Source organism: Rhododendron vialii, chromosome 6a (genome assembly GCF_030253575.1).
Source record: "Rhododendron vialii isolate Sample 1 chromosome 6a, ASM3025357v1".
NCBI classification, from domain to species: domain Eukaryota; kingdom Viridiplantae; phylum Streptophyta; class Magnoliopsida; order Ericales; family Ericaceae; genus Rhododendron; species Rhododendron vialii.
Genome location: NC_080562.1, coordinates 41,252,181 through 41,263,467, shown reverse-complemented (window position 1 = coordinate 41,263,467; position 11,287 = coordinate 41,252,181). Strand labels below are relative to the sequence as shown.

General features: G+C 37.6%; 1 protein-coding gene across 5 annotated transcripts; it reads right to left on the bottom strand.

Moving 5' to 3' along the window:
* Positions 1-217: 217 nt before the first annotated feature.
* LOC131330506 (uncharacterized) lies at positions 218-10,452 on the bottom strand. 5 transcript variants are annotated; one of them, XM_058364120.1, is made up of 14 exons: positions 10,125-10,452; positions 9,917-9,996; positions 8,941-9,141; positions 7,621-7,712; positions 6,957-7,141; positions 6,652-6,833; positions 4,581-4,925; positions 4,437-4,501; positions 3,191-3,239; positions 2,920-3,076; positions 2,501-2,585; positions 2,084-2,153; positions 1,314-1,454; positions 218-674 (listed from the first exon to the last, which is right to left on the bottom strand). In XM_058364120.1, the coding sequence occupies exons 1-14, from the start codon at positions 10,243-10,245 to the stop codon at positions 369-371; spliced, it is 2,079 nt and encodes a 692-aa protein (XP_058220103.1). In that variant the 5' UTR covers positions 10,246-10,452; the 3' UTR covers positions 218-368. The 5 variants fall into 5 exon arrangements, with proteins under 5 accessions (XP_058220103.1, XP_058220104.1, XP_058220106.1 ...); XM_058364121.1 differs by lacking the exon at positions 10,125-10,452 and adding an exon at positions 9,309-9,838 and having other exon boundaries at positions 9,917-9,975; XM_058364123.1 differs by lacking the exon at positions 10,125-10,452 and having other exon boundaries at positions 8,941-9,199; positions 9,917-9,992.
* Between the last annotated feature and the right edge of the window lie 835 nt (positions 10,453-11,287).

Here is an 11,287-nt window from a genome sequence, read left to right as displayed (position 1 = left end):
AATTTCGTGGTACCAGAGCTCATTTTGCAGGATCTCCTGTCCAACCAGACCAGTGAAGACCAGAAACCTAGTGCTGAATAATAATCTAATAGACTTTGATAAATGAAGCACATCCACCGCCAGTAAAAGCTCACGAACAAAGAAAAAGGGCAGCTTCAAGAGTACCAAGCGATGATAACACGATAGGAAATCAGATGAGCATCCCAACACCTTGAAATTGTAGTGAAGATCAAATGAATTTTTTTCATTTCTTATTGCCGTTGAAATTTGAACAGAAATGTCTCTAATCTAAAAGAAATGAAGGTCCTTCCCTGAGTGGTTGCATTTTCACCATAATTTGCTATATTTACAAGTGAAATCAAGCAAGTTTATACGATTGTCCAATCATTTTCAAGAGAACAAACGGGTTTTTCACCGGGTGATGGGGCGTCAGGCCTAGGCGGCTTCTTTGAAAACATGGATGAGAACGATTGGCGCGTGGTGTTATCTTCAGAGTTCTGGTCTTTCCATGCTGATTTATTCACCGAGTGCTTATGCCTGTTGCCAAAGATGAGGCTAAGCCTTTTGAACCGATGTCTTGGTTCCCCAGCTGGAGTAGTGGCTTCTTCAGGCTGCTTTATGATCTTTAGAACCTCCTCTGGCTTGAGTAGCATCATCTCCACTGTTTCATACACCTACAACAGAAAGTTAAAAAATATGGTATTCTTACAGTTCATCAACATTGGGTATTTTTACATCAAAAAAGAAAAACTTCGTGTAATTTTTGATAGTATTAATGTTCTCTGTTACACTAAATGAATTCTCCTGAATGAAAGCAATGTAAAACCACATTTTTTGAGAAATTTGTCTGGCTATCGCATGTGTCATATTATGCCAATATTGGATATAATTTCGAGGAAGAGTTATGGAAAGCAGAAACAAATGAGAAAATGAAAACAACCTACTTAGATTGCCTATATTCATATGAAAAGTTCATAAACTGGAGGCCATTTCAAAAATCTGTCCCGCTCGTGCATAGATCATTCGAAATTGATTCCAGAAAGCAGGGAGTGGGTTAGTTCCCCAACTTGAATCTTTTTTTCTTTTTTTTTGATCTGCCCCAACTTGAATCTGATGCCTATATTGGACAGTAATAAACCTCTAAGGATGGTTAACATAGTTCCCAAGATGAGGTTTTCGACATCCACAAAAAGAAAAGGCAAGCAAAAAAGAAGGAAAAAGGAAGAGGTTTTCATCCATGGCCTGTGAAAGAAAGGATAATCGAGAAGTGTGGATAAGTAGCAAATAGTCAGTTGTACAAAGTACAAATGTACCTGGCATATATCGTCAACTTTCTCAGTCCAGGTGATGCCTTGGCAAGTGGCAATAATGTAATCTTTACACTCCCAGAACAGTTTTGACAAATTACTGTCTGGGGAGAGCTTTTCCTCAGCAATTACAAATCCGGAACCCAGCTGAAAATTATAGGAAACTAAAACATCATTAGCACACAAAAAAAATATCGCACTTTAGTTACCCTTATGTTGTTCTGCAGAATTCTTGTCAACAAATGGCAAATCAAAGAAACAGTGCATGGAAGACTATCAAATGGCCGACCTATAACAAAGGATCATAAACCAGCACATATATGATACAAGGTGTCAACCAGTTTATTGGAAAAATGGCTTTCACTAGCTAGGTTTCTACAAGCATAAGAAGGAAACGAGTAAGCTGGAACTACATGCTTCCTAATGTATCACTTTTTGACCTCCAAACTAACTCCAAGAAATACGAACTGTTTCAACTTCCAAGTCAGTGAACAGATACTGTCAAGATATAATAACAGTAGAACCTGCACAGATTTCTGATTGATGCAGATACATAAATGAGTACAGCAAGCTTATAAATACACCTACTATAGATGCAATTCGCTTGTTAATCACTAAAATATGGTTAATGACAACTATTCCTTCAACGACAGTACAATAACATGCATTTGTGAAAAAATGAATGTTCATTACCTACACAGTAGCACAAAACTGAAATCATTAACAAAAAGAAACAGACAGAAATTATGCATGATTAAATACAGTAGATGACTTACAAGAGAAATGAATAATTGTTCAACAAGCTCAGAAGGTGGAATATCTTCCAAGTCGTTCAGAATACCTTCCCTGCAGAGGAAAGCACCACAAATCCTTTTCAGACAGCTATTTAATTGAGATCAGATTTGAAGAGTCTGTTCGGTTGTCCCCAATATGAATTGGTCAATTATACAATCAACTCATTCCGAATTAAGATGTGTTTTGTCATGAGGAAAGGGCCCTAAAATCTTCAAATTTTGCTATTTTTATGGCAAAAAACTTTGATAGTTTCATTCCAAACATAAAATTACAGAATACATAATGAAAAGATTCAGAGTAGCTTACACTTAACTCTAGAAAAACAAAATAAAGAAACAATTACAAATAAGATAGTACATATGAAATAATTTCATTTGCAACTAAACTCTGCAACTTACACAGCAAAGTCCTCATCAAAGAGGGGTGCTTGTTTAACAGCTGGGACCGGCTTCGCTGTCTCCCACAATTCACGCCACAAATTACCTAGATATCACAGACAACCATTTAGGATAGCAAAGATATGCTGTGGTAGCACATAACTTGTGGCCATGGAAACTTGTAAAAGTGTGTAGCCATGTACTCATAACCTTAGTGCTGAGTTATGATGGTAAGATAAAAGATGTGTGTTTAAGTTTCAATTTCTTAAGTAGACGATGGATGAGATTCTGCAGAAACTGTGGACTTCAATATTTGTCCGTTTAAAAGTTGCACCAGTAAGATATTATATTGATTCAATTGTTTCCCAATTGAAAGTGCAGACTCAGGCAACTCTGTAGGGATTTTACTGCGCAGTGGATGATGAAGCAAGAAGATTAACCTTCCTTCTGCATTCGACGACTTAGTTGACCTCTTGCAGATAATAAATCACCGTTGTTAGAGGCGATTTCAGACATACTATTCGGCTCCATGTCTGTCCAATCAGGTGGGGAGTGCCACCTTACAAAATCTTCCAGAGTACAACCTGGATTTGCAGCCTAACATAAGATAAAACAAAATTTCAATTGAGTTCTGGTCAATACCCTGAACTTCTTTAATCACAGGTAAATAGGCCTCCAAATTATCCATGAGGAAAAAACACACAGCATTACCTTAAAAGCCTGCATGTCAGAGAGGAGTTGTGAACACCCAGCGCCTAAACTGGACATGCAAAAAACAGTTTGTCAAAGAATGCCTCTTGAGGAAAGGTGAAACAAAATTCTTACTGGAGAGTGCATATTAAGAAAACATAAACTAGAATACCCTTTATCAATTTTTGGATCTAATACACTTCCAACCAACCAAACCAAATAATTGTGGTCATAGCTACACGCCTTGTGCAAAATTGTCTATGGGTACAGTATAATCAGAACTGACGCGTTGCAGAAGCCAAGACTAACAAGAGCTTAACATTTTTTGAAGTATGTGTGGGAGTTTACGATGGAAATGCTTTATAACACTAGCACATGAATCTCTCTGCGAAGCAATTTCTGCCTAAGCAAGCTTCTTATGTATGATATGAAAGATGAGTGAAGAAGAAAGGAAAATATCATTTATAAAGTAAACTCGAGATAGGTAAATAGACGTATAGAGAAAAGGGAAATGCAAAACAAAGTGAATTATCAGTTTTGTTGGTCAACATTAATAGTCTCATCTGCAGCAAGAGGGCTTCGTTATTGTTCTGGCATTTTCAAATGAAGTTAAAATAAAAGTTGAGATCTTTCTCCTGGAGAATTGACTGTATCTCACATACAACAGTATTCATCAGGTTAGCACACTTTCAAAAGTGAACACCGGAAGCACTGGTACCCTCTTGACAATGTATACCATCTGGAAAGTTAATATTAGCTTGACAACATCAGCGCTTCCATATTTTTGCAACCCACTTCCCTACGATGACCGGGGAAGTTCAGAAGAATTTCGAAGGAATAACCAACAGCAAACCTAAATCGGGTGACTCGGAAATCTTTTCACTTGAAAATAATCATCTCCACTAACTTGTTTTAATCAAGACCGAGTTTTAATCAAGACCGAGTCAACTTTAAGGCTTCTTAAACCCGAATGCAGTTTCCAAGACAAACGAAACCACAAAATTTTACAAATCTGAATCGCAGTCTTCTCCAACCATGGAACTTTGCACTTCCACAGTTCCACGTGTTATCCCTCAAGGTTTGATAAGTGCCATCTGCATCACGTTTCAAATCCTAAGGGATACAAAACCAAGCTTTGGCTCAACAATGATATTCGTTGAAGAACTAATTTTACGAGGTAGATAATCCACTATTCCTCATAAACTGTTGAGACACAATCGGTGTTAAATAGAACATATCCCTTAAATGGAATTACTCAATAACTGACCTCCCTGTTCGTAGCACAAGCTCCTCTGTTTCTTTGATAAGGTCTTCTGTAAGCAAAGGTCCTTCCTACATACATACACGTACAAATTGATCAACAAGAGGAGTTTAAAAAGCCAATTATTATAGCTTGATGGATTGGCCAAACCTGCATAACAGGGGTATAAACAGGTTCCCCAGTTTCCAGCATTGTTAAATTGTCAAAAGGTTTATCAGCTCCCAGCCGGAGAACAAGTTCTCCAGTGCTAATTTGAGCATATAAAACTGGGGCAAGAGGAACACCACCTTCAGAAACAGCTGATTCTTTAGCATTTGAACCAGCTTGCCTTAATACAGACTCTAATGACTCGGTCGCAATAGAGCGGCGTCTTTTTCTGGAAATACAACAATTGATAACCTCTAACTGCTGGTAGAAAAGGCAAGATTTTAAATCTGGAATCTCATCTGGAGGGATGCTAGGAATGTATTGCCCTTCAGACCAAAGTCTTCTCAACTGCAAGTCAAAGAAGTCACAAAGAGCCCAATACCTAAAGATTAAAAACTAGTAGTATAGATGCGTCTGGTCTTAAAATACCAAATGAAAATTCAGAGAAGCAACATGATTTATATAGGTAGAATTACATGGACAAATATATACCACTACTAAGGAGAAAATTCAATAATATCAAAATAGACTGATCTGGATGGTTCCCTGCAGACTGAGAACATTTTTGCAGTTAAAAGGGTGTCCCTATAGGTCGATCACTCCAGGCAAAGTGGAGGGGGGTGTTGTGCAGATTATTCAGATCAACCAAGCAATTCTAAACACTAATGTAATCACTATAACAGATCTAATCCATGCGTAGATACTAGAATCAATAGACTAGAGCAAACAAGCAATCAAAGAAGTACGAGACCACGTCCCAATGCTTGCTCAAGTGCCGCATGGAAGTCACATTAAAAGGAAGTTTGCACAGCAATGCCCGAGTTAGTGCCCTTGGCACCCTCAACCACCCAAGGGGTGCCAGCTTCCAGATGTACAAACTCCTGGTATTAGAGTTGCTCATCTGTTCTTGAGCGCGGGAGAGGCCCCACCTTCCAGACCACTATATTCTGACCCTGAATTAACCCTGGTCGATGCTCTCCTCCGCACAGTAAATCAGATATTGGGGTCTAAAGGGTTGTGATTTGGGACTAAGTGCTTACAGGTTCTCGTTACATCTGATATACATCGTATTACACTAACTCGACTAACACTAAAGGATAAGAACTGAGAAAGTGTTTGTAAACCACAGTTATTAACACAAGGAGGGAGACTCTAGGAGCCAAAAACGAACACAGTATAAAAGGAAGATAAAACTGTTCCACATACTATTTCATCCATTAGACATAAAGGTTTCGATAGTTCATCCCTTAGTCATTATATGTAAAGCTCAATGAAAATTAGTTGTCATAGCTTTGTGGAACAAGGGAGGCCTATCAAATACTGGTGCAGGAAGCCTGGAAAAGTAAGTAATTTTTAACTCGGCCTACCAGAGATGACTTCCCCTCTTTTCCTTATTTGTGAGCTATATGAAGACAAAAAAAAAAGGGGGTAAAGTTATTGCACTAGGACATAATCCGATTGAGGGACTGATGGTTTTATCCTCTGACAACCCTTTTCACAAGTTTCAAAAGTAAAACTCCAGGAGTTTTGTGGAGTAAAAGTCAGCGTTTATGACAGTATTACCATACGAAATACTAATGGCAATGCCTAAAGAAGCCATAGTTAAGGGATTGATCCTAAAATTGGAAAGGAGATGCTTGATGGTGTGACTTTCAGAAGAAAACTGACAAGCAGAGCTGATGCTAACCTAAAATCGAAAGCTTAGCTTCACTATATCCACACAAGGCCAAGTAAGATGTAGTAATTTAACAGTTCTCATGCTTCAAAACCTTCCATCTTGTGCTGTATTAATTATTAACCACATCACACTCAAAATTATAAAAATGGCGATACCGGTAGTTTCTGGAAAGACATACTTGCAAATGCATGTCTTGCAAAAGACAACAGAAATATCCAAGATCAAGAGAAAGGTAAATTCTTGTCCGGAAAAAAAAGAGAAAGGTAAATTTATGAAACATGTTATGCTTTTGATTTATTTCAGAACAACCAGCATTATATAAAACATAAATCAGCCTTTTCATTGTCATATACCACCCGTGTTGTTTTTTATGACAAGTTATACAGGAACACTTACTTCGGCAACAACCTTGTACCAAAATAATGTCATTTTCCGTAGGGTTTTGAAGCTTCCAATGACTTCAGAAAGTTTAACAACAAAGCATTGTGGAGGAGAACCATGGATATCCTTGGGCAAGGATGCACTATTTGTTGGTGTATCCAATACAAAGCCCATCTTCCTTCCAGAAAATTGTCCTTCTGCGATTATCTTGAAGATATTACAATGAAAGTGAAAGATCATAAAGGGGCAATGACATGAAATTTGACACTATCAATTTTCAGGTAAGATGCGTTTGAGAAGTTGCCAAACTACGTATTTACCTGCATCAAGAAGCGAATTTAACAGCGAAAGAACTTTCTCATCACCACCAAACTCTGCTGTGAACTTGTCTTCCTTTTCGCGTAGTACTAATGACTTTACTGCAGAGAAGGCCCTCTCCCTCACTGGTGAAGAATCTCTGGATGATGCTAGAAGCTCTTTCATTGACTTAAACTTCTTTCCCGCCCTGGAGACAGGTTCAAAAACACTGAGAAAGAAATTTGTAAAAGTGCGATGTATTGCCTAGTACAAGGAAATACCATTGATAAGTAAAGATGGTTCTTTCACAATGCTTTAATTTACACAGTGACAATACCTAAGAATATAAGATACAATAAGAATAGCAAAGCATCCTTTTGTAGAAGTTCTAACCAAACTTAAGTTCCAAAGAGTAGACAGACAATTTATGTAAATCCGAAAGGAAAGGAGGAAACCTAAAAATACAAAATATACAACCAATAATCACTTTAGTCCCATTCGTCTTTGGTACAAGAGCACTATAAAGCCTATGCATTCATAAAACAAAATGTGTTCTGATATTCTCATCTGACATCTCCCATTATAGAAATGCATCGAATTGTATGATGATCAATTAAACTAAAGCAACAAACATGTCATCAGATGGAACTTCAGTTCCCCCCACCATGCCATAAAAAAAACACTTACTCAAGAGCTATAGCAAGTTGCTTCATCACAGATGATGGAGGAATAATAGAAGCGCTGGCCAAACATTCCAGTGAGGAACCTATTTCTGAACCCTGAAAAAAAAAAGACATTATATTAGTCAATGAGTAATGTAATCATATTAGTTTACAGGAAAAAGACATCAAGATTTAAAGAAGCTTTTTTGTGTTTTAAAAAAAACACAATAACACTACCCTTTTAAAGTACAGCCAGAATCTATTAGTCCACCTAAAGCATATTGTTTTAGTTCTTCCTAACATTTATAGTGTCAGAAGCTAAACATACAAGCTTAAAGGGCAATCACATGAAGTGTTCATGCTGTCACTTCTTCACGGTCGATCCCAAACTAATAATGTGCTATTCGTTTGTCTGATATATAAGTGAGGGAGACTTGAACTTGAGCCCTTTATTTGGGGCGGGACTTAAGCCCAGTGTCCCTCCTAGGTGCTAAATTAGCCATGTCAACTTACCAAATCTAAACTTTTCAAATACGTAAACAGAAATAGTGAAATACAAGACACGTTTGAATGCTAAAAGGCTTGAAACCATCATTGATGCATTGCCTAAAAAAAGGGCAAACCCAGTGCACTAGGCTCCCTCCATTATTAATGCATTGCCTAAAGGAAAAAAAGTTTCTCTTTCATTGCAGATAAAAGGCTTATCCAGTTGTGCTCTTAATCTTATACTTCCCCCAAAAGAATTTCATAGAGAAACTATATTCACTTCCCAATGATACGATGAAGATGTTTATGGCATGAAGTGTTCAAGACAGATAAGCCAATCCATGTAGTATGTTAGCGTTATCACCATTTGGAGCAGGTCCAATCATTTGCGGAGCATAATATACGATTTAAACAATGTAAAAATAAAAGATAAAAAAAATTGTAAAAATCAAGGCCTCTTTATTTTCTATCACGGTATACAATTTAACAAATGCCTTCTACATACAACTGAGAAAAGGCCAAGAATATGGTCTTTCATTTGGATATGGCAGAGGAATAGCTTACACATATAGATATAAAGTCTGGACTTTGAACTCCGGATCTATATTGTAGTACCAATCCATTCGAATCCTCTACCAGAGTGAAACAGATGTGCGTATGTGTGTAGGATAATGACAAAGTAATACAAATGTATGATATGGTGTGCCATGTCTCCATGATGACCTAAACTGTGGCCCAAGGAACCTGAAGGCTCAGGTTCATGTTGTACTCCCCACATCCCACTTTGATGCCCATAAAACTTTCGATGTTACTTTCTTATTGCATAAAAGAAGAACAAGATGAAAAAGAGCTACGTTACCATTGATTCAGAAGCATCTCTCATACCCATAAGGTACAAGTTTTCATCAAAAATTGCAAATGACATTGTTGAATTTCCAGGTTTCTCAAAATCTTCAGCTCCTTTTTTCCCAATTCTAATGTTCTTCAACCTCTCCTGCCAATCCTGCTTTGTCTTCAATGGAGGTGGTTTCCTCGTAAAGATTTTTACATCATGGTGACTCTGTGTCATAAAAATTGAAATCCTTCTGAAATGACACGAATGAAAAAGATGTAGTTCCCTAAGCAAAAGAAAAAAAATAAACAACAGAACAAAACAATGAGCTATCCAGCCCACGAGGCTCTCACTACTGTAGGGTTTAGGAAAGGGTTGGATGTACGCAACAGTACCTCGCAAGCGCATAGGCTATTTCCGGGACTCAAACCCGTGGCCACCACGTCACATTGAAAATGGATATTTCCATGTAATAGTTCAATTGAAAGCAAATCAAAATGGATGAAAAAGACATTCAGACCAAACATATATTTTCATGTAATGTCAACTTCTTGATAATTTGGTCCTCGAAACATACAAGATTGTGACCACGGAATGAAACAAAGATGCACTCTTTCATTAGAGGAAACGATGCACTTGTATCTATGTGCACACGGAGATGAAACAATAACCGAAATCAGCGTGCAGCAACAAGTTACCGTAGTTCAAGCACGAATTTTTCTAATTTCAAAAGGAAGAAACAAAAAGAAGATCCACCAATCACGTTTGTCGACTTCCAGGAAGTCAATTTTCACATCCAACGGAGGCTTCAATTCAGAACAAGACCACAACCTAATTCTAATTCTATCCATTCCTTTTCGGTTAGGTTCTTAATACTTCAGCTTTCTCTATCCAAACAAGCCATCAACCACAACAATTAACCATTCTACATTTTCAAACCGACCAAATATCATAATCGCAATCAATACCAAATCCGATTAGCAAAATCGAACAATTTATTAACCTTTGCGTCGCCGCCGCTGTTCGGTGTTTTGCAATTTGAGGTGCTAGGCAATCGATCTTCAGAAAGCTCTCCAATTGAATCTATCATTAATGTAAAAAAAAAACGTATCACAAAAATTCCAATAAATCCAAGTCTAAAAATAGTATACGTAGAGAAAAATTTGAAAATAAAAGAGGTTTGTGATTGGGAGAAAAGAAAAAAAACTAACTTTGATTGGTCAAAGAATCGGACTTTTTAATGTCCGTGAAGACTTTCTCGGCTTTGGCAGCAGCGGAGTGAAAGGCGGTCCTGGCCTTGGAAACAAGGGACGGCGAGGAGGAGGCCTCCATTTTCGTGCGTGCGCAGGATAATCAGTGGAACCAATTGGTGAATTGAAGGACGAAAATGGAGGGCATTTTTATGCAAGGAAAGGAAAACTATCTTAGGAAAGACAAATGGTAGAGAGGGAGGGAATGGAGTGTGAGACAGAGGAGCAAATGCTGTAAAATACTACTGTACTCCATAACAAAGAGGTTTTGGTAATGGGAATAGAAGTTCAAATCCGTCCATATCGGAATTTAATGGGAATTCCGTAGGCCCTAGATTAGTTGAGGTGTGCGAAAACTTGCCGTACGTATGAGTTATAAAAAAAAACTCTCCGTTTGATGATTTTTTTTCATTGACAAAAAAAATAAGAGATTGATTTTGTCACTTCTTTTTTTGTAATATCATTCCCCTCTTCTCACAAAACAAATCATCTTATATGGACACAAAAGAGAATGGTATTAACAAAAAAAAAGGAGTCGCAAAATCACTCCCAAAAAATAATTAAAAAAATAAATAAAGTCTTCCAAACGAAAGCTCCACACACACACCATTTTGAAAAGCAAAATATCAGGACTTGACATATACTGTAGCACCCACATGTGCACAATTTGAAAACCAAAACATGGCAATTGGCAAACAAGCTACCAAATCAATTAAACAATTTGAATTGGTAATTGAGTGGGTAGGGCATAGGCTTCCCTGCAGTTGGGGCGCAGTTGCGATCGGGCCCATCTGGTGGCCTACTAGATGATCTGAGTTATTCACTTAAAGAGTTCTTCGAGCACAAATTAATCATCCCTATAAATAATGAGATTGATTGACATAAACATAACGTGATTGATACATATCTAGTTTGAAAAATTGTTAGTAGACATATGAGCAAGACTGTCTATTTTTTCTCAACGAAAAATGCATTTCAATTATGTGGCTATGTTGTAGAACAACGTGAAGCATCGTTTATATGAATGATCACCTCGGTGAATCCTAAAGATCAACGCCTCGAATGAATCAGGAGCCATCAAGAACTAGAACTGTGCTACACACACAGCAATCTGTGCACAGATT

Excerpts from the sequence above, each read along its gene's own strand:
- LOC131330506 (XM_058364120.1), bottom strand. The coding sequence starts at position 10,245 with ATGGAGGCCTCCTCCTCGCCGTCCCTTGTTTCCAAGGCCAGGACCGCC. Across the intron at positions 4,502-4,580 it reads TTTATACCCCTGTTATGCAG|GAAGGACCTTTGCTTACAGA; the intron begins GTTTGGCCAATC and ends GTATGTATGTAG. Across the intron at positions 3,240-4,436 it reads CTTGTGCTACGAACAGGGAG|TTTAGGCGCTGGGTGTTCAC; the intron begins GTCAGTTATTGA and ends TTGCATGTCCAG.